The 21593-nt window shown below is 40.4% G+C and overlaps 1 protein-coding gene across 1 annotated transcript in view; it reads left to right on the forward strand.

The window, feature by feature from the left end:
- The window catches only part of SOHLH2 (spermatogenesis and oogenesis specific basic helix-loop-helix 2), a 67523-nt gene that overhangs the window by 31975 nt on the left and 13955 nt on the right, over positions 1-21593 (forward strand). The window contains exons 9-10 of the mRNA XM_040991087.1: positions 433-554; positions 4144-4400. Coding sequence (XP_040847021.1) covers positions 433-554; positions 4144-4400 — 379 coding nt within the window. The remainder of the gene's footprint in view (positions 1-432; positions 555-4143; positions 4401-21593) is intronic.

A 21593-nucleotide genomic window follows, 5' to 3' on the forward strand; every position in this document is an offset into this window, starting at 1 on the left:
CACTGATTCATTCCCCAAATGGTTGCAATGACCACAGCTGGGCTGGTCTGAATTTGGGAGCCTGGAGCTTCTTCCAGGTCTCCCATGTGAGTGAAGGGGGTCCAAGCACTTGGGCCATCTTCTGCTGCTTTCCCAGGGACATTAACATGGAGCTGCAGTTAGTAGGCAGTAAAGAAATTCCTTCGTCCATTATGTGATGTTCCCAATAATTGCCTATCATTTAGATGTATTAATATATGCAAAGCAAAATTCTGCTGTTCTGGTTCTGACATGTCCTTAACAAATCATTGCAGATCCTGTTCAGCTTTTCATTGTCATATGTAAATGATATCTAGTTGAGGTTTGCAAGTGTTGTTTAGAACTGAGAGCAACTGAACTCAGAGATTCACATCATCTTCCCAGAGAAATGTGTATTTTTTTATGTCCTTCAAGGGAAAACAGTGCACTGACAAGCAATTTCTCACCCATGAGAAGCATCAAATTCCTGACCAACAAGTGCTTGAATGTGTATCCTGCTGAGGCTGCAGAGGGCTGCTTGGATGAAGCTGTGAGAGGTTAGTGCTGCCTGCTGCCTACACTGCTCTCTGCGGGGTTCCCTGGTTCACCCCTGGATTCCTATGCATTCCCTACTGTAGCCTGGAAAGATCCTTCCATGGGGCCTGCTGATTGTCATCCTGACACACACAGGTAGATATGGTTATTTGAATTGTGTCATGCCAGAAATAGACCCCACCTGGACCATAATCCCAGAGAACATATCTTACTGATGGATGATAAACAGCTGATGACTTTATGTACTAAATGAATAGACGCTAAAGGGGAGAAAGATAAAGTCATCTGTCAGTATCCTAGGAGACTGGTTCTAGGACCCCTCCCATTCCATCAAGTTCCAGATTCAGTGGTTGCTCAGAACTCTTACCATGATTGCACAGGACTTACTGCTTGTGGGATACCTGTAAATATGCTTATGTACTGTATTACTCAAAATATCTGACTCAACATCAGTGCTGCTGTACACAGATTTGTTATATTGTGTTATTTAAGGAAAAATGATAAAACCCTCACATATTCCAAGTGAGATACTTTTTTTTTTCTTGAGATTTGTTGATTTGCAGGTTGTTGCATCCCTGGATGCAGAAAGAGCCAGCACTGAGTACTGAATCTATTCCTGTTAGCTTAGTGCTGACTGTAGGAGGAATATCAGCATGGCAACGTATTTACCTCAATTCACAACTCTGATGCATTCCACTTCACGGCACTGCTGAAATTCCCTGTGTGTGTTGTTTATTATCTGTCCTCTCTCATCAGCATGTCAGCTCCACAAAGGCAAAGCTTTTTGCTTATTGTATTCCTTACTGTAGTTACAATACCATGAACTATGAGCAGCATACTATAGCTGCTCAACAAATACTCTACAGACATTGCAGAACATGTTTACTCGTGGAGAGGCTTCTGGGGGTGTGGGCAGGGGGCATCAAATGGGTTGTGTAAGTCTAGGATGCCCATGTAGTTACAAAAATAAGATGAAAAAAATAGAACCAGAGGGTTAAGGCATGGTTACCAGTGGATCACTTTTGTATCTCTGTAACTTACTTTCTTTTGAGAAGCCTATAAGGTATGGCTCTCTTAACCCAAGTGTTAGGTGCTAGAAGATAGGAAAGCCCATGTCTACCACCTGTTAGTTTTAGGTGACTCTTGTACTGGCTTCCTTGAGGAATTCCGTTCTCACCCAGTACCGTCCCAGTGCAGGGAAGGGAGTGTGTTTTGTTGCATCTTCCGTGAATTAACCTCAAGTCTAGTTTCTTATTTTCAGTTTACATGGCCCTGCTCAAAGATGAGGAAGATGAGGATACAAGGGAGAACAAAATGCAGTTCTGGTACTTACAGAGCTTCCACATTAGTGGCAGAGAGGCTCACAAGAGCAAAAACAAAAAAACGGTTCATGTAGTCATTTCAGTTCTGCAGTAAAGCTGTCACGTGTGTTTGGGGATTCAGTGGAGGTTACAGGAACAAATGAAGTTATTAGGGCTAATGTCTAAGGTCAAAAGAAAAGGAAGCCAAAATTAGATCATGGCTTCTTTTTTCATATGATCAAATAAACCTCAAGGTATTTTTACTAGTACATTTAGATTTTTTTCCTGGCTCATGGAAAAGGGGGAGAAAATAGGAAAAAAGTTGCCATGAGCTGTGCTTACACTTCTTTGAGTAGCTTTGGCCGATGGTGATGTGGACTGATTAAATCAGCCCAGATTAAATCAGATGGAGGGCAGGCCACAGGCAGATGGCTGTCAAAGTTACTTCTTGCACAGACAGTGCTATTTATATTCTTCAGAAACTCCGAGAAATCCTGATCATGGAGTAAGTTCAGACCTGGCCTTGCCCCAGTATTCTGTGGTATTGTAGCAGCTAAAATCTTGCTGTTGGGAAGAGTCAGTTGTACCAGGACTGTAACCTTAGGGCTTGCTCAAATCAGAGGAATGCTTGGTGATCAATGCACCAACCTCCCTAGTTTAGTTTTTTGTAATCTGTTAAAATTTTTAATTCCTACAAAAGTAACAGATTTCATGTTTTTCATCTATATGGTTTTAAGAATGTAACTGCCTAACCTATCCTCCCTCATTCATGGCCTCCCTCCTCTTTTCTTTCAACTTTTATAGTATACTATAAAGTTACTTTATAATCACAAGTATAATCTTCAATTAAATAAAGAATTTAACAGCTAGTAGAAAGCACTGTTCCTAAAGAATATACACACAGGCTATTTATATTAATCAAATTCCCAAAGGTCAATTTCACTCATTTACATTACATTTTTTGACACTCTGTTATTAGTTACCACAAATCTGTCTTTTGGGGACTTGACTTATTTCACTAAGCATAATGGTCTCCAGTTACATCCATTTTTATGAGAATGTATATATATTTTTTTCATTTGAAAAGCAATATGGATCCTGTAATATACAAAGATAGTAACTGTTCATTGTGTATTTCCTTCACATCGTTGTTGAGGTGTGTTTTTCCCTAATGGTAACCTTACTGGACATCTTGTCTCCTGATTATTTTACTTAACTTTGTGTCATACAATGGTGCCATCACCATTGTAATGGCCTTAATCATTTATCATGTGTTTGGGTAATTTTTTTAACTATCCAGTTGCTATATTTAGCAGTTTGAGTAGAGAGTTACTTTGAACATTGTGTGATAGGAAATGCTTTCCTTAATATAGTTTCTTTTATTTTAGACCTTTCCTTGGGCTGGAATATGGGAAGTGTGTGAGAGAACAGAGAACATGAACATATATATAGCTCTTAATGCATGTTGCCAAATTGATTCTGAAAGATCGAAAGAGTTGCAATGAGCTTAAGTCTTCAAAACTTCACTTTCACTACCCAGATCAGGAAACTGCGAGGTGGAGAATTTACATGACCATCCCACAGTCACAAGGTTTCTGTGTTAAGCCTTTTCTGTAACACAAATCAGTGCAGGCATCATCAGCTTGCTTTTTTGTGTTTTTTCTCATAGATCTTGAGCATATGTCTTTAAACTACTTTTCACAAATATCTTGGAGACATTAGTATTTAACACAGACATAAAATTATGTTATTTTGCTTGCATTACTACTAATGTCTGGAAGAAAATACACATTCACAGTGTTGCTTGGGGTTACATTGTTAGCATTTTGTAGTTACTGTGCAGGATGTAGATGTATTATGGTATAATCCACTTCAGTGATGCAAAATCAACACACACAGTCGTGACTAAACTGAATTATTCTTTTCTATGTTCTTTCTTGTTCCATAGGATGGTCCATTTTGTCTATAAGGAAAACCAAACACACACACACACACACACACACACACACACACGCACGCTCCTGCACACAACGCCCCCACCCCCCACATAAACCACTACAGACCTCAAACGGCAAAGAGATTTGCTCTTCTAAAAATCTGTTTTAATTACACACAAGCACTAATCTAGAAGTTTGCTCTCCTATCAACATTGGAGTGTAGCTATAGCACAGTGGTTTGACACAAGTAAATGAAACAGAAGGCAGTTTTCTTAAATGCAGAGTGCAGAATGCAGAGCTGCACAATTACGTAGACAGTATTGATGGATACTTGTTTTTCTTTCTCATGAAAGGTCAGTCAAGCTCCACTGCAGAGAATGCTGTTGGTGATCTGTGTAAAACTCGAATTCCCAGCACAGCGCTCGCTCTCAATTCCTTCCATGCTGTCAGTTATTATTCCAAAGTCATCCCTTCCTATGATGCAGCTGCTGTAGCAAATCAGAACATTTCAATTCATTTGCCATCGGCTGTCCCCAAAGTCTCCAAGTTTATTCCTCAACATTGCAATTCTGTATTGGACCAAACATGCACAACCCATTCCAACGGTCTGGTAAGTATTCAGGGACTCCTGGATCAGACTGGGCTCTCACAAAATGTCCTGCAGTTTGTTAAAACTTGGGATGGAAAGGCTGTTTAGACTGGGATCAAGGGCTGTGCTGGTTTCCAAGTTCCTGCACCTTGATGAGTGAAAAACAGGTGCAGCTCACCCAGACTCTCGTTCCTCATGCTGCAGGGCTGCTTTGTAGGGATCCAGAATATCCAGAACCAGTGAGTGTGGCTGTGCCTTTGCTGGAGCTTCCGTGACCAGATGCAACTTGATTTTCTGTGGAGCTGATTGCCCCTCCTGTGTGCGGACCGTGACTCAGAGCTTCTAGGATGCCGCATCTCATCACCACCATCATCCTCCTCTGTCTCTGTAACTGGCTGCTGCTTTCTCGCTTGGGCGGCAGTTGTCCTCACCCATGATCAGAATCTGTGTTTCTAGTCACCAACCTGAATGGGGATAGCACACATCCTCATGCTGCAGATGTCTATTGAATACCCACTACATTCTGGCATCATGTGTACTCCGTTGTGCTAAAAATGTAGTATGCAAATACACACATGATCATTGCCCTCAGGAAGTGCAGACATAGAAGCAGGCAATTGTGATATGGTATGGATTGGAGCAAGTTGGAATGCATGATTTTATATGATCCATTCTTGGGAAACAGTGGAGACTGGTTACCTGTGGAGGACATGCTGGCTCGTTTAAAGACCACGGAGCCAACTAGAAGCTTCAGAGTCACGATCAGGGAGGAAAAGAACATTCTAGTCTGGTGGAGCAGTTATGTTAAATAGAGGCATCCTAATTCTCTGAAAGAACTGTCCCGTTCTAATGGAATACCTAAGTCAGATTGGCTCATTTGAAGTATATTTTTGGTAGCCCTATTATAGCCACTAGTGTTTTTGTATATTAGTAATAGCTAACATGTTGTGAGTACTCAGGAAGTAATACGCCAAATACTGTATGTACTTAATGTGGATGATCTAATGAATTCCTGAAGGAATCCTTTTGGGGGTAGATACTATGACTATCTCCATATGACAACTATAAAATGAGAATAATAGTGACCTTCTCCATTCATAAGAAAAATAGTAAACATAAAATTGTAAGGAAATGTTAAAACATGAAGTTTCTACAGATTTTAACTTTTATCCATTTATTTTCATTTTTATTTGAAAAATGGAGAGAGATAGAGATCTTCCACCTGCTGGTTCACTCCTCAAATGCTCATAACAGCCGTGTCTGGACCAGCCTGAAGCCAATACTCTGAGCCATCATCATGTGCTTGCAGGGTACATGTTAGCAGGAAGCTGTTGGATCTGATGCAAAGTGGCTGGGACTCCAACCAGGCACTCTGAAGTGGGATGCCAGCTTTTCTTGCAGCCACTTAGCCACTGTGCCAGACTCTTGTCCCTCTACAGATATTAAGATGTTGCTAATGATCACCAGTATTCCAGACCAGGGTACATGTAAAAAAAAAATGTTACATTACTTTTTAAATTGTTAATGCATACTTAACTCTGTGGGTTTATTGCAGAACTGTTGTGAGAAAGTCATCACTTTAATAACAATAAATAACGTATTTTAAATGTCTGTAGGTTTATTCACCAGCCAATTCGATATGATTTTATAACTCATTTTATATTGCTATAGGGCCTATAAAATCTACTAGGCAGGATTCTATTAGAGTGGTTTGTTTTTCCTCCTTTGCAACAACAATTTTGGGCATATTAATAGCACATGTTTTAAATCCATGCTCTACACTGCCTGCTGGGCGCAGCCTGAGAATACTGGAAGAGTGGAACAAAGAGTGAGTCTGAAAGCTATATCCAGAAACCTAATATCAAAACAGTTAGCCTTGTGTGGCTTCTGATACATGTGTGAAAAGCTCCCACAGATGGGAAGGAGGGTGACCAAAGTGTTAGCGGCACACCCTGGCTTAACTTCACACATGCTCCATCTCCCCCAACCCCACAGCAGCAAGAACAAATGGCCTTGGTGACCTCCACTGCTTTTTGTCCTCAAAAAAAATATCCCATGTGCTATGAAAAAAATCACACTAGAAAGAAGAACCATGTGGACCTGAACAAGTGACAGGATTGGGAGGCTGCACGGGAACCCTGTGTCACCCAGTACAGATGCTGCTGTGTGCTGCTTGTTTTTACTATCCCTGTGAAGTGCTGCTGCTGATTTCTAGGTGACATCTTTTACAGATTTGACATTTTAGAGAGTTTCCTTCTCTAGTCACCATCCAAACTAACATACCCAGAGATGCTGAGGGAAGTGCTGACCTCCTTACTTGACCACTAAGTTGTAATTTGGTGTGTTTGCTTTTGCATTTCATCAACTTTTGAGTGAAATGACATCTGATACATATATTTTGCGGTCTAGTGCTCACTTTGGCAGCACATATACATATATTTTGCGGTCTGAGTCTCTTTGGTGACAGACTAGCAGAACTTTCTTATTTTTCTTTTTGCCCTGGCCCCAAGTACTAGAAAAATCTATTCAAGATAAAGGGAGAGATATCTGTGTTCCCAGCTAGTGTTGGTTGCTGCAGGGACTTCACCCTTATATCTAAATCCATATGTGAACCATAAGAAACATCTGTGGCCAGGGTTTCACGTGTGTAAGCTCTAGAGCTGTCTATTTGCTGTACTTGGTACCATTTTATTCAACATGAAAAGGGAGGCTACCAGATCCATTTTTAAAGCAACAAGGCCAGTTCCCACAATCCTGTATTCCATGGAAGTGTTCAAAATCATTTCTTTTGCTTTATACATAAGGATGTATTTTTTCCCATGATAGATTTAGATGCATAGGGGAGCATCTTTTCCCCTTTCCCTCTTCTCCTTGCATGTATCTCCCTCCTATTAACTATAACTTATAACTATAACTTATTATATTGACATAGTCATTCATTTCATCATTATTAAATGGGGATCTAATTTATTATAGCTCATTCTCTTCCAAGAAAGCTCAACTCAGTCAAGGAAGAAAACTTAACTGGGCTATAGTTTAGTTATTGATCATATACAATGAACATGATATAAGAACCTTGCCTTGAAAAGGTAATGGCTTATGTGATTAATAGTGATGGTGGCAGAATTAACAAGAATTGGAGGATGACTCAATGCTGTAGTTGTTAAAAAGGGACAAAGAATTGGGGCTTGTGTGATGGCTCAATTGACTAATCCTCCACCTTCAAGCACTAGCATTTCATATGGGTACCGGTTTGTGTCCAGGTACTCCACTTCCATCCAGCTCCCTCCTTCTGGCCTGGTAAAGCAGAGGAGGATGGCCCAGAGCATTGGGACTCTGCATCTGTGTAGGAGACCTGGAAGAAACTCCTGGCTTATGATGAGCTCAACTAGGGGCATTGTGATCATTTGAAGAGTGAATCACCAGATAAAAGATATTTCTCTCTGTTTCTCCTTCTCTCTGTAAATCTGCCTTTCCAATTAAACAAATCTTAAGGGGGAGGTGAGACAAAAAATTGAGGACACTCAGGTTGCCCTAAGAGGGTCATGTAATGCTGCAATTCAGTATTGTGTAGATCATCATCGTGTATTGTAACAAGTCATGTGATCAGGCTCCTGAGGACTTTGCAATTTACCAAAGCTAGGAGTGCATGGGTAAAACCCTCCAACACAACGTTTCCTATGGTTGCTGACTGGATGCTCTTGAATTGTGATAAATTATACTATTTTGTATTTCTAGTTCTTGAAAATTTCAAACCTAGGCTTTAATGAACCTGTTTGTAGGTGACAAAATAGCAACAAACTTCTTAGGCTGACGGATGCCTATATATGGCTATTGATGTCACTTCATTCATTGAAGTGACTCACCTGGTCCTTGTTGATATTCCAGTTTGACTCTTGAGGGGAGAGGAGGCCTCCTATACAGGGAGGGGAAACTTGCTGAAACACAGGTTCTTGGCTCTGTCTCAGAGCCTTAGATGTGATAGACCTTGCTTGCCTCAGAATCTGCTTTTTAACAAACATTGCAAGGTGTATTTGCAAATATCTGTTTATCTTACTTAAAAACACCTGGTGCAATAAGTGGATAAATATATCCACAGGGAACAGAAAAATTCTGCACCATTGACTTTGGAGGTGCAGCAGAAGCAATTGGATATTTATTGAAACACTTTGCATCTCTTTCCCACTGATACTGATTCCATAGTTCTAGAGAGGGGCCCAGTATTCTGCACCGGATGATTCTGATGTAAAAGTAGCTTTGGGAGCCACTGTTGCATTCCTGACAGGCTAAGGAAGTGCATGTCTGAAACTGAAGTCAGGAAGAGATACAGCATGAGCTCAGCCCTGGTAAATCCAAGCAGGTGAGAATGTAGTGAAGCATGGCTTTGGTGCCAAGAGATGCAGAGGCTTGTGCTGATAAAATGAGTTCCAAATCACCTTGAGGAGTGAGACAATGAGCCTTTTGATATTGGGGAAAATTTTAAGGAGGTCTGGGAGTTTTGAGTAAGTACACCTTAGAAGAGTGAAAAACCAGGAAATGTATCTGAAAAGCAGAGAGGTGTGGTTAAATTTTTGCTAGATCCTTCTTAAGTTTTGTAACATTTTTTTAAGGAATTGATAAAAATGGGACGCCACTTACATTAATGAACACTGAGTATATGGTGTCTGTGCATGAATGGCATTGCTGTTGCATATTCTGGCAGTCAGAAACCCAAGCCTCAGGGCAATTTTCTATCTGTTTGTCGAATGTACCATTGATTCTCTCCTGTGCATCTCTCTGTTAGTTGAAATGAGGAAGCAGGAAGCCCAGAGATCACCTTGATTAATCTGATATCAAGAGCCAGTTTCATCACCATGGAAACCAGACACCCCTAAGGCAGACAAAGAAGCTTCTTATCGCTATATTATTTAAGATTGTTTTCACATCCCAGAATAATATTTCTTTCAAAACTACACATACACATGATTACATGATATAGTACCATGTGCTGTTGAATTTTACTCATCAAACGTAAAAATATTTTTAAAATGTTTTTTCTCAAAATGAAGAGTTGTATGGTGCAAGGAGAAACTCTGGAAAACTATACTTCAAATACATAGGTCTATGAACCTGTATCCCAAGAAATTGTTTCTGCTTCTTTCCCAAGTTCCACAAGGCTATGTGAGGGTGTTTGGGAGAGGTGGTGTTGTGTGAAAAACTTGAGTTCTCCTCTCAATCTGTTTCTTCATGTGACTCAAAAGACTAGCCAGATTTTCTTTAAAAACTAGCTTTGAGCGTATGCAATCCTTTGCCACTTTGACACCCTCAATGACAGGGCCCAACATTGCAAGCATCTGTGTCCCTGAACAGGAAGTCAGCTTTTGAATGGAAAACTGCTGAACAGAACAACACTTTTTCCCATGTGGATGCTAGGGGAAGGGCACAGTACTGGTTTGCACTACGGTTCCTTATGAAGAGAACTTGGGTTCTTTCATGTAGTCGTACTCTAAGACGCCAGTGTCTATAGAGCTGTCAGGAACTGGTGGGAAAAACACACAGGATTTACAGTCTTGATTTTTTTTTTATGTTTCACAGTCTTGATTTTTAATCTCCTAGTGGAACTATATTTGAACTAGACCCTATAATCTTCAGCTAGTAAAATGATTTAAAATATTTTCTTAAGGAGACATTCTGGACTTTATTTTTTCGGCACCAAAGATAGCTGTACTCTTACATAGGGTTAATGCCTCAGGAACTGGACAAAAGTGTCTTTAAACGTTTGATAGAATTAAGAAATGGAAAGAGGTGAAATTCAATCAAGCGAATTTAAATTTGGAAGCCAAAATGTATGGGAAAATTGAATATGAGTAGGTTGTATTGGCAAAAAGGGACTTAATTAAGGGTTAATCCTAATCTTAGGCAACTGAGAAGCTTCCTGAAGATTAACTGAGCAGCACAGAGCACTCCTTTACATTCGTGAGTCATGTGAGAGAATTGTTTATTGGAAAGGGAATTCCTTTCTTGACCATCACTGCCCTCACTCTGTGGATAAATAGCTATGAGTTTCAATATAAACATTAGTGCTGGCCACAGGATTCCCCAGCTCCTTATAAAAAAAAAAAAAGAAAAACAGAAACTTTGCCAAATTGTGTTTATACTTAGTATCACTATCAATTCTTGCTGAAATCAAATATCTGCAACAAACGAGGCAATAAAATGCAGCTCTCTGGGGCAGGATTGTGTCAGCCTAAGGGACAGTTACTGGGAGATCAAGTTCAGGGATTTACACTTGCAACTTTGGCTCTGGGCCAGCCAACGCTGGGAAAAATATTGTTCTCTATGCCAGCAGCAGGTGATGTAAATTCTCTCCAGAAAGTGGCACGTCTTCTGGCCTGACTGGGCAGAAAGGAATGGGAGGGTACTTGTATAAATGGTTCCTTGTTGAGGTCCAAAATAGTTTATGAAAAGAAGGAGCCTAACTAGTATTTTATCACAAGTTAACTGCATTGGAGAAACAGGGTTACAATGTTAAATCTCAGCTACTAGACCTGGCTTTGTGTCGTTTGGTTTTTTCTTTCAAATGCTAATGAAAGCTCAAGAATACTAAGCAGATCTGGTTGGCAAAGCCAAGTCATTCATAGCAGGCTTCCAGCTGAAAATGATTTTTCACTGTCTACCCTTGGATATTCTGCTCCCACTTAGACAAAAGCAAGGCAAAGTCATTGGTGACTGTGTGCTTGCCATGCCCACCCAGGCCCAGCCTCCCTCACATGTCTTTGATACTTCTTTCTCATGTTCCCCACGCCCTTACAACTGTGTTAAATACAGCTCAGCCTCCATAGCATCAAACCCGGATGGCTGCCCACGTGCCCCTTACTCACTGCTCAGTCCTGGACATGGAGTACCTCACACAGCAGCCCCCATACTGCCCAGGACAGACAGCTCCATGTCCCAAGAAAAGCCATGAGGTTGGAAGTCAGAATGGTAGCCTGGTGCCCTCCATCATCTACTAGTTGCATGTATTTGGATAAATTGTTTACCTCTTCTCACCTGCTTTCTATAGAAATTCACTCGCTTAATCTGATTCTGAAGATAACAACGGTGTTTAAAAAGTTCTTGGCATCTACCAGACCCTCATCAACTGCCAGTTGCCACCTGCCTTTCCTGCAACTGGTCTGTCCTGTTCACCAAAGCACTCAAAAGAAGACCATGGAACCAGGATTGTCTGGTACTCTCCCCATGTCCAGAGTCCTGAACAGTGAGCATGTGCAAGTTCAAAGTCCTGGCAGAAGGTGCCTCCTTTTCTTTTACTCTCAGCAGAGCAAGAATTTATATGTGACACCTTCTCCCCACCTGCCACCACTCCCCAAACATATGGCAGGAACCCACGTACTTGGACCATTATCCACTGCATCCCAGTCACATTATTAGCAGGAATCCAGTTGGGAAGCACTCTGATATAAGATGGATGTGTCCCAAACAACGACTTAAGCCACGGTGCCACACAACTGCTCACCAGGCTCTTTCAGTTACTGTAGGTTTGTGATACATTTTAATGTTAGGCAGTAACATATCTCTGTTGGCTTTGCTCAAGATTGATTTGGCTATTCAGTGCCTTTTTTGGTTCTAAACAAATTTTAGTTGTCTTTTTTTTCTTTCCAGTTTTGTGAAAAAGTTTGTTAGTACTTTGCGAGGGATTGCAGTGAATCTCCAAATCATTTTGGGTGGCGGTATTTCTGCTTCTGGTCTGTGAGCACAAGGTGTCACTCCATCTCCTTGTGCTCTCTTCAGTTTCCTTCATTAGTGATCAGTAGTCTTCATTGTTGACAGATTTCATCTGTTTGGCTAAATTATTATTCCTCAGTGTTCTTATTTATTTTTTGGAAGCTACTGTAAATGGGATTGGGTTTTTTTTTTAATTTCCTTTTCAGATAATTCACCATTGCTGTATGTAGCACCCACCGTAACACTGATCTTTGCACATTGACTTTGTGCAACTTTACTGAATTTATTAGTTCAAGTAGCTTTTTGGAGACACCTTTAGGGGTTTCTGTGTATAAGATCATATCGCCTGTAAACGTTGACAATTTGACTTTCTCCTTTTCATTTTTTGCTGTCTGTAGGATTCCATATTATATGGAACAAATTAGGTGAGCTTTCTTGTCTTCTACAAGATCTTAGAAAGGAAGCCTTCAGCTTTTCCTCATTCAATTTAAATGTTACATGTGCCCTTTATTACGCTGTGGTATGTTCTTTATATACTGATTGTTGTTTAGAATTTTTATCATGAAGGGAGAATGAATTTTATAAAATGTATTTTCTATGTCTGTGGAGATTATAGTGTGATTTTTGTCTTCCATCCTGCTGATGTAGTAGATCACATTTATTGATTTGTACATTTTAAATCATCCTTGCATCTCTGGGATGAATTTCACTTGATCATGGTAAATACTCTTTTTATAAAGTGTAGCTTGCTAGCTAGTATTTTGTTGAGGATTTGTGCCTCCATGTTTTCAAGGATTTTGTCCTATTTATGCCGTTGCGTCCTTTTCTGGTTTTTATATCAATGCGATGTTGGACTCATAGAATGAATTTGAAAGATTTTCGAATCTATTTTTTGAAACAATTTGCAAAGTTTAGTGTTAATTCCTCCTAACATGTTTGGTGGAATTTCACAGGGAGTTCACCTGGTCCTGTACTTTTTGTTGATGGCAGACTTATTATTACTGAATCAATCTTACTACTAATTTTTTCATTCTTTAGATATTCTATCTTTAGATGACATAATTTTGGTGAGGTGCATAAATTCAAGAATCTGTCCATTTCTTCTAGGTTATCAATTTTGTGATATAAATAGTCATAATAATCTCTTGCACTATGTCCATGGTGTCCATCCTGTCTCCATTTTCATCTCTGATTTTATGTATTTACTTTATTAGTCAATCTGTTACTCAATTTTGTTTACTTTTCCAAACAATTCTTCATTTCATTTATTTTTTATTTCTATATCATTTTATCGCACTCTGATTTATGGTCCTCCCACATATGTGCGGGGTTCCGAGGGTTTGGGCTTTCCTCTTCTGCCCTCCCAGTTCACAAGCAGGGAGCTGGGTGGGAAGCGGGGCTGCTGGTGTTAGAACCAGCACCCATATGGGATCCTGGTGCACGCAAGGCAAGGACTTTAGCCACTAGGCTACCACACCAGGCCCTTTATTTATCTTTTATTTCATTTTGCCTGTGAAAGTTTTGTAGTCCCTTTGTAAAAGTAATGCAATCTCCACTTGCTTGTTCCTTTTACACCAGTTTGCCGCATCCATTCCTTGATGAGGAGATGCAGTATCCCACTTTCCCCTCCAAGTTCCCTTTTTTTTTATGCCTCTCTCTTCAAGCCATTGACAAACATCAACGAACAGCATTATCATTGGTATTTTTCAAAATATATCTTGGTTATTGTTTAATAGTAATATGGGCCGATGAAACTTAAAGTAACTGGGTAATTTAGAGTGATAGGGGTGCTGTTAAGATACAAGAAATTTCAGCAACTCTGTAAAGAAGTAGTCTAATACAGATAAAGATGAAGAGATTGATTCCTGCAGATACGTTGAGCAAACTACAGGGCTGTGGTGACCAGAGCAGCTCCTGCCCATCCTTAGGAGCAGGAGTAAGGCCAGCAGACACAGGTTCAAATGCAAGAGAGATAGCAGAGGTGACAGTGGGTGCTAGGGATGATTGAAATGGAGAGAAGAAATTCAGAGTGATAGAGTGAATAAAGCATGGGAATGTAGAATTGCCTTGTGGTGCCAGAATCCCTTGAAATATTTGGTCATATGTCTAAAGTGAGAACAGTGAGCATAGTTCGTGTGTTTTTCCAGGTGCATTTAACTGTCTGGTTGCTGGTGTGGGTTTCCATTGGGCTTCTCCAAGCACTTTGGTGGAGGAGATAGGGCGAAGTAGAGGATGTATAAGAGAGGCATGATCAATAAGGGAATCTTGGCTCTACAGGTGAGCAGGCAAACAGGACCCGCAGAGTCAATGGACACAAGGAAGCAATCAGTGGGTAGAGGATCTGGTCTTGTATGATTAAAAACATGTTGCCATGAATGTGTGAGTGGAAAAAGAAGCAAGAAGACAGAAGGGTGAGAGCCAGTGTCATAGAGAACAGGGTCCTTGGAATGTGGGGGCTGCCTGGGGTGGGTAGTATTATTGACATGGAGAGGTGAGTTGTGATTGCACAAACTTAGGGAGAGGACATGTAAACCAGTAACCACAGAAAGAGCCTATTTGTCAATTACTGTCAGTAATTAAGGAACCCATGCATGTGACCACTCCAGAAGACAACTACACATACATTTATACTGTACAAATACAAATACATTTATCTGTATTTCTAATGGTCAGTTAATAGAAAGCTGTAAGCATATTTCTAAGAGAGATTGCACTGGCGTAGAATTCATGCACCAAGAGAGTGAGAGAGTATGTGAGTATTTCAGGGAAGAATGTAATATCAGTCAGTATTTTCGAAGATCAACCCATTTCCAGAGAGTTACACAATCTTCCAAAAGTAATTGAAGTCTAGTTTTGTACCAGAAGTGGGAAGGAGACCCTAATGAGTTATTTGCAGATCATTCATTTGCATAAGCAGGAGCTTCATAAAGACACAGAAGCACAGTAAGAGATTGAGTGAAGTAGCCTCAGATCCAGTTTTCAGAAGTAAGGCATAAGTGTGAAGCACTCAACACGCTGGGATGGTACAGAGAAAATCCCTTGAACTGATGAAGTGTGACCAGGTCCAGATGAGTCCTCCTCTTGAGCTGGATCATAAGTACATTTTAAATGGAGGGGATAAAGTTAGTATTTCAAGGATGATAAGGAAAGCTTACAGTTCCAGAAACTGTCAGGGGACCACTGACTAGCTATTTGGAAAACAACAACAAAAATAGAAGTAAAGCCACATTCCTACTTTACCAAAGAAAATACATTCTTGTTACAGTAAAGATTTAGAGAATTAAAAAAAAAATAACATGAAAGAGACAACAGATGCACATTTTTATAAACTTGAAGTGAAGACCTCTTTTAAAGAATGATAATGAGGTCCAGATCCAAGTGATTCAACATCCTCCACCCCGTGTTTCAATAAATAAAACTGGGCACAGGCTTATTTCCATAAAATTCACAGTGCTACTAATGAATATGTAAAATACAAGAAATCAGAAACAAAAATGAGTAAAGGACTTGAACAGCATTTCCTGAAGAAAAAAACACAAGAAAAATAAATATGTAAAAGATGTTCGCAATGATCACAGAGAGAACAGATTTGAGAATATAAACTTTAACCCAACATTGGTGAAGGAATGAAAGGAAACTGTAACATGGGTAGAGGTTTTAATTTGCCATCACTCATTTGGCACCATTAAGATTTTGAATATATGTAACCTTAATTTCAGAATTTGATACTTAGGAATTATGAATTTAAGACCTCATAATTCTGCCAAAAATGACACACGGGTCACAAAGAAGGCTACTGATGGCTACTGATTTTTCTTCCACTATACAAATAATCTGCACTCCTCCTGCCCCAATCGTTAGGAACTGTCACCTATCTTCCCCTAAATGGTCATGAGGACTAGCTCCAACATTCTCCCCTCACCTGCTTAATTCACTCATTACCAGAAGTCAAGACTTCTCCTGTCCCTCTCCCATCACTAGAGCTCTTGTTGACATCTCCTGTTTGGACCCAGTTGGCTCCTGCCTGACTCCAGACATCACCTCTGCAATTTAGATAGCCACCGTGAAGCCTGTGTGACCCTGCTGCTTTACAGTACCTCCAAGTCCACTCCCTGCCTTGGTCTTAATCCTTTTGACTCCTTAGGGATATTCGCCCAAGGGTTGTTTCCTCTGCCCCTGGGTTCCCTCCACCCAGGACCAAGTCCACAGCACAACAAGCTCTACCAGTTCCCATTTTAAAAACAATGCCTGTTTCCTGTACTTCCTAACCTTCTGTTTTCTCTCTTAAGCATTTTTACTGAAGCATAATTAACCTACTGCAAAGTGCATGTAAATAGATATACAGCTCAATGAATTCTCTGAAAGTGAACATACCATGTGTTAACCTAGGTCAAGAATCAGAACGTTGTCCACACCCCAGAAATTCAGTTCTTTCTTCCAAGTACCATTCTCTCCTCACCAAATCTGACTACTATCATTACTTGTAACTCATTATTTGGCCTGTTTCTGACACACTGCTTTAGAACACTACTGTATTTCTCCTTTAGCATGTCTCCTCTGGTACTACATTATGTTCATGAGAGTTCTTTCAAGTTGTTAGACCTGGTAGAGGCCAGACCACATGGGACCTAATAAGTCTGTGTCTTCATTTTTTTGTTTTTCTGAGTGAAATGAAACCCTTGCGAGGCTTTAACAGAAGACTGACATGATACAATCTTTGCACTCCAAGATTCACTTGGCTGCTACCTTGAGAATAGACTGAATAGACTGGGTTAGAGGGTGAGGATGAAGATAAAGGCCGATGGACTAGTTAGGAGATTCTTGCCACAATCCAATCACAGTATTAATTCTCTGGCTTTAAAAGGAAAAGGTATTTTAGGTCAGTCCCTCGGTGGAGCTATATCAAAGCAATCATAAGCCAAGCTCAGTGTTGGGCCTCAAGAATTAGGCCAACTCTCACAATTCAAACCCAGAAAATAATTAACACCTTCACAACAAAAATAGCCTTCAGAAACAACTGTAACTTTTTACACTTAAAACAGGATGATCTATGGTTGGGAATAAATAGAAGCTTCCATTTTTTTTTGAAACGTGGGAGGGTCTTAAAAGCAATGCTTCATCAAATACAGAAAGCAGACTTAAGGCTAGAAAATCAAAGTGATTTCGACTTCAAGGGGAAGGACTGAGTAGGGAAGACTTATTGAATGAAAGCTGATTAGTAAATAATAGACCTATGAGTTTCCTGGGCAGTGGTAATGGGAGATACAGTTTTGTACTCCTGGCTTTGCCCTATTGTTTGTTACACTCATGCTTGTATGAGGCTGCGGCATCATAAGGTCTTACTTCTGAGTGAAAACATTTTTATCATGGAATACAAAGATTCTCGAGGCTGTATTTGCTTCTGTGACTGCATGTTATTTCCTTGGTCTTGGAAATTTCAAGTTTTTGTAACAGAGTTTTAATAGTTCTTGGGCCATACATTTTATTCTATGCTGGTTTTTCACACTACTCAGTGCAAAAGTTATGGCTGGATGTTGGTGGATTTTTTGAGTTTAGGAGTGTGACTAATAATGGATGGTCAATGTTTTATGTAGTTCTGTACATTTCCTAAGGGAATGGCACTGGTGAATATTTTTAGTTGAAGGCTTGAAAGCCTCAAAAGATTATTGTCTCAAATATAATTTCACTAATCTACCAGTTAAAAATCTATTGCTAATTTATTATCTGGGCAACATGTCTTAGCTTACTTTGTTATAGCCTCAGCCACTTATTAAGGAATGTTTTCCTGTGGAACAAAAATTTTCTAATGTATTTCTTAAAAAATTGTTTTTCACAATTCTTTGTTAAACTTATCTCAACAGGTTTTTATTCCCAGTATGCTTTTGTCAGTGTAACCCAAAGTCTGCACATTGTCTATGCACTAACTTCTCAGAATATTCTTTTTTTTCTATCAACCATCCAAAACAAATTTGTTTGAGTGTATATTCTGACAAGAAGGAAGTCATTCAAATGAACTTGAAGGCAGGCTGGAGGTAAAACCAATGGTACAAGGACGTTGGGATCCTACAAAGCTAAGCTGGAGTCCACCTTACATAATTTGCTAGTGCATCACCATGAGCAGCTGCTTTAGCCTGCGTGACTCAGTTTCTTGATCTGTAGAAACAAGAAGTTAATAGAATCTGCCCTGCAAAGTTATGGGGAACATAAATCAGAGAATGGATCTGGCATACAGTACCCATCCATTGTGTGTGAGCTGCTGTTTTTGTTGTTGTTGTTACTGTGAATGTTGTTATTGCCATCTGAGGCTATGGGTGTCAGTAAGTTGTGTGCCAAACAGAGCCCTCCCTATAAGTCTTTCTGTGGGAACTGATGCCTCTGCCTGTGGCTCAGGCTGCTTTATTTGACTTCCTGCCTGCTGGAGGCATAGATCAATAACTTTGATAATAGCCACAGCTCCTCTGGGATGAGGCAGGGGGAGAAGGGGATCAGACATAAAGGTGATCATTGAAAAAAGTGATGGCAAGGCTGTACACTTAGCACTCCATAGGTGTAAACAGTGCTAGCATGGAACTGGCCTTTGTATCCTTTTTAATCTCTTTGCAGTTCCTAACTGGAAGCTTCTCATAGATCGAGCTGGCGCCTGTATTGCCATGGCAAAGCCAGCAGCCCCCCATCATTTTTTTCCTACCGCTTAGAAGTGAATGCCAATCACTTGAGCTGTTGCTCTCATGGGGATGCCCAAGTGTCTGGGAAATTCACAACACAACAGGAGCAGGCTGTACCTGTTGTGGCTGGGCCCTCCTGTCCTGGGGAGATCCAGTGTTGGCCTCTGCCCCAGGGCCTAACAGCTGTGATCAGGGATTACTCATCCTTCCTTTGTCCACATAATGGGAGACTCAGCAGCTTTCCATGTAGTGTGAGAGCCAGCACCTGGAAATTTCGTTCACCAGCTGCTCTTGTATCTGGAAACCAAGGGTGATTCAAGTGATCAGTTCAACTGCTGACCCTGGCTCAGGGTCAGGGCTATGGCTTAATAAAGCACAGCTCCCAGGGAAGAGCCGTTTCTCTGCCCATTTCCGGTAGGGTCATTCTTACAGGCTGGCATAACTGAGGACAGGCATATTGCACAGACATCCAAGTCATTGCCGCTAACACAGCAAGCTCCTGACCACTTGCCTCTGACTTCTTCAGTTGTAAAATGAGATATTTACATTAAATTGCTTTTCTTTGATTAATTATTTTTGAAAGAGCAAGTTAGAGAGAGTTCTTCCATCCCCTGGTTCATTCTCTAAATGGCTACAACATCCAAGGATGGCCAAAGCTAAAACAAGGAGTCAGCAGTGCCATCCAGGTCTGTTCCATGAGTGGCAGGGTCCAAATACCTAGGTCATCTTCTCCTGACTCCTCAAGTTTATGAGCAGGGAGCTGGCTCCCAGCTTCAGATAAGCTTAGCTCCGGCCACTGCACCCATTTGGGGAGTAGACTAGCAAATGGAAGACCTCTCTCTCTGTCTCTCCTTCTCTCCGTACAGAGAGGAAGAGGGGATTTTAGACTGATTGCAGTGGGGTGAATGTTTGAAGCAAACAGAAGTAGAATCGTTGAATATCACCCAGGCCTCCTGCACTTCCTGTCAAACAGAGATAAATGGATTATGAGACCTGACATTAATTACAATTATGTGCAGCTTACACTTTCTCACTTCAATACTATTTCCTACAGAAAGTAATTCTAGGGTAATTCATCTACAGAGACATTTATAATTCACCTAGATTTTATCATTCTTCCATCAATGACCCCTCTACTCTGCACTTCTAAATCACAGCATCTGTAATTACATAGTTGATAATATGTATGTCTCAGAGCATCATTAACTGAAGTAAATTTTTGGGGGCACTCATCTACAAATGTCTTTTCTCTATTGGATAAATGTAAATGCTTTTTTTCCAAACTTAAGCATCGAACATGTTATCAGTCAGCAATCCATTACAATGGAGTAACCCTTCTGTCACAAGCTGTTGTGATTGTGTAGGTGTGTGAGTAATGATTCAGAATGTGATGTGATCCTTAAAGAAAGATCCAGACAGTGGACTCAGCCAACACGCAGAGAGAATAGCCAATGAGTCATATGTCCTGGCTCAATCCAAGCTGTGTTGGGATTTACAGGAAGAATCTATTTTCTTAGAAATTAATTTTTTTTCTCTCCTAAACCCATATACTTCTGTTGTTTTTTCAAGCTTGGAACTGAAATAACTGAGTTATTTAAAACAAAAGTAGGAAACCTAAATATGTCTATTGTTTCCTACATTTGGATTATTTTTATTTTAAAATCACTTCTGCATTTCCCAGATATCCTTTATGATATTTGACTTAGCGTTTTGAAGAATGTTCATTGGGTACAGATGATATGTAAGTCCCTGAGAAAACAAGCTGAGTAAATGTTCATCTTGATTTTATCAACTTGAAAAGCATTTGGTGAGAATTTGAAATGGATCTAATACCATCTTGAGAAAAAAAAAAAAAGGATGTTGAACTTGAAAACATGCAATCTCAGCCTAGTTACATCCTTCAAAAAACAAACAACTGTCGAACTCGTTTTGGGGGGAACATTAAGTCCTTGACTCTAATAGAAATATGAAGTGTGTAATCTCAAAAGCTAAGAAGGGAGAGGAACGGAACTGAAGGGAAGGGAAGGGAAGAGAAGGGAAGAAGGAAGGAAGGAAGGAGAGGAGAAAAGAGAGGGAAGGGCTGGTCCATAGGAGAACCAAATAAGTTGAAGCTACTTTTTCAGTTAATAAAATAAAAGGAACTATCTTCAAATACAAACAGTTAAAAACAATAAATAATAGCTGAATACCCATTTTTGGGCTTTTTGGTAAGTATTTTCAGGCATTTCTCATATAATATTTTGAACAATTATGTGCGAAGAATTATCACTTCAGTTTTACAAGGGGAAATCCAGGATTTGAAAAAGTTGCTTAAGCTTTTCACAATTTCACAACCAGAATTTAAACTACATCCTGGACTTTTTTAAGAAAAGATTTTACAGATTTGTTTATTCTTATTTGAAAGGCAGATTTATACAGAGAAGAGATCAAGAGAATATCTTTTAAAAACCATGGGTGCGTCCGGAACCAGTATCGGGCTTGCTGGAGCGCCATGGACTACCCACGGAGCTCTGTGAAGTGGGTCCGACTGCTTCACTGCTTGCCTGCAGCCTTGAGCTGGGGGCAGGACCGGGAGGGGATGGAGCTTGAACCTGGGGAAGTAGTCTTCCAGCCACTGCCTGGGGGCTGGAAGCCCCCCCCCCGCCCCCTGCCCCCCCCCCCCCCAAGTAGTGTCTCAAGGCTGGATCACACGCTGCCGCTACCATGCATGGCATTTGGCGGGAGGCTCCGCCTGCTGGCTGCCCGGCCAGAGAGCTCTGGGATTTGGTTTCTATGATTGCTGCTTAGAAAGCTCCATGATGAACCCTCAGGGCTTTGGGTACATGAATCAACCCTAAAGATTACC

This window comes from Ochotona curzoniae, unplaced genomic scaffold (assembly GCF_017591425.1).
Source record: "Ochotona curzoniae isolate NIBS_2020 unplaced genomic scaffold, NIBS_Ocur_1.0 contig_64, whole genome shotgun sequence".
NCBI classification, from domain to species: Eukaryota; Metazoa; Chordata; class Mammalia; order Lagomorpha; family Ochotonidae; genus Ochotona; species Ochotona curzoniae.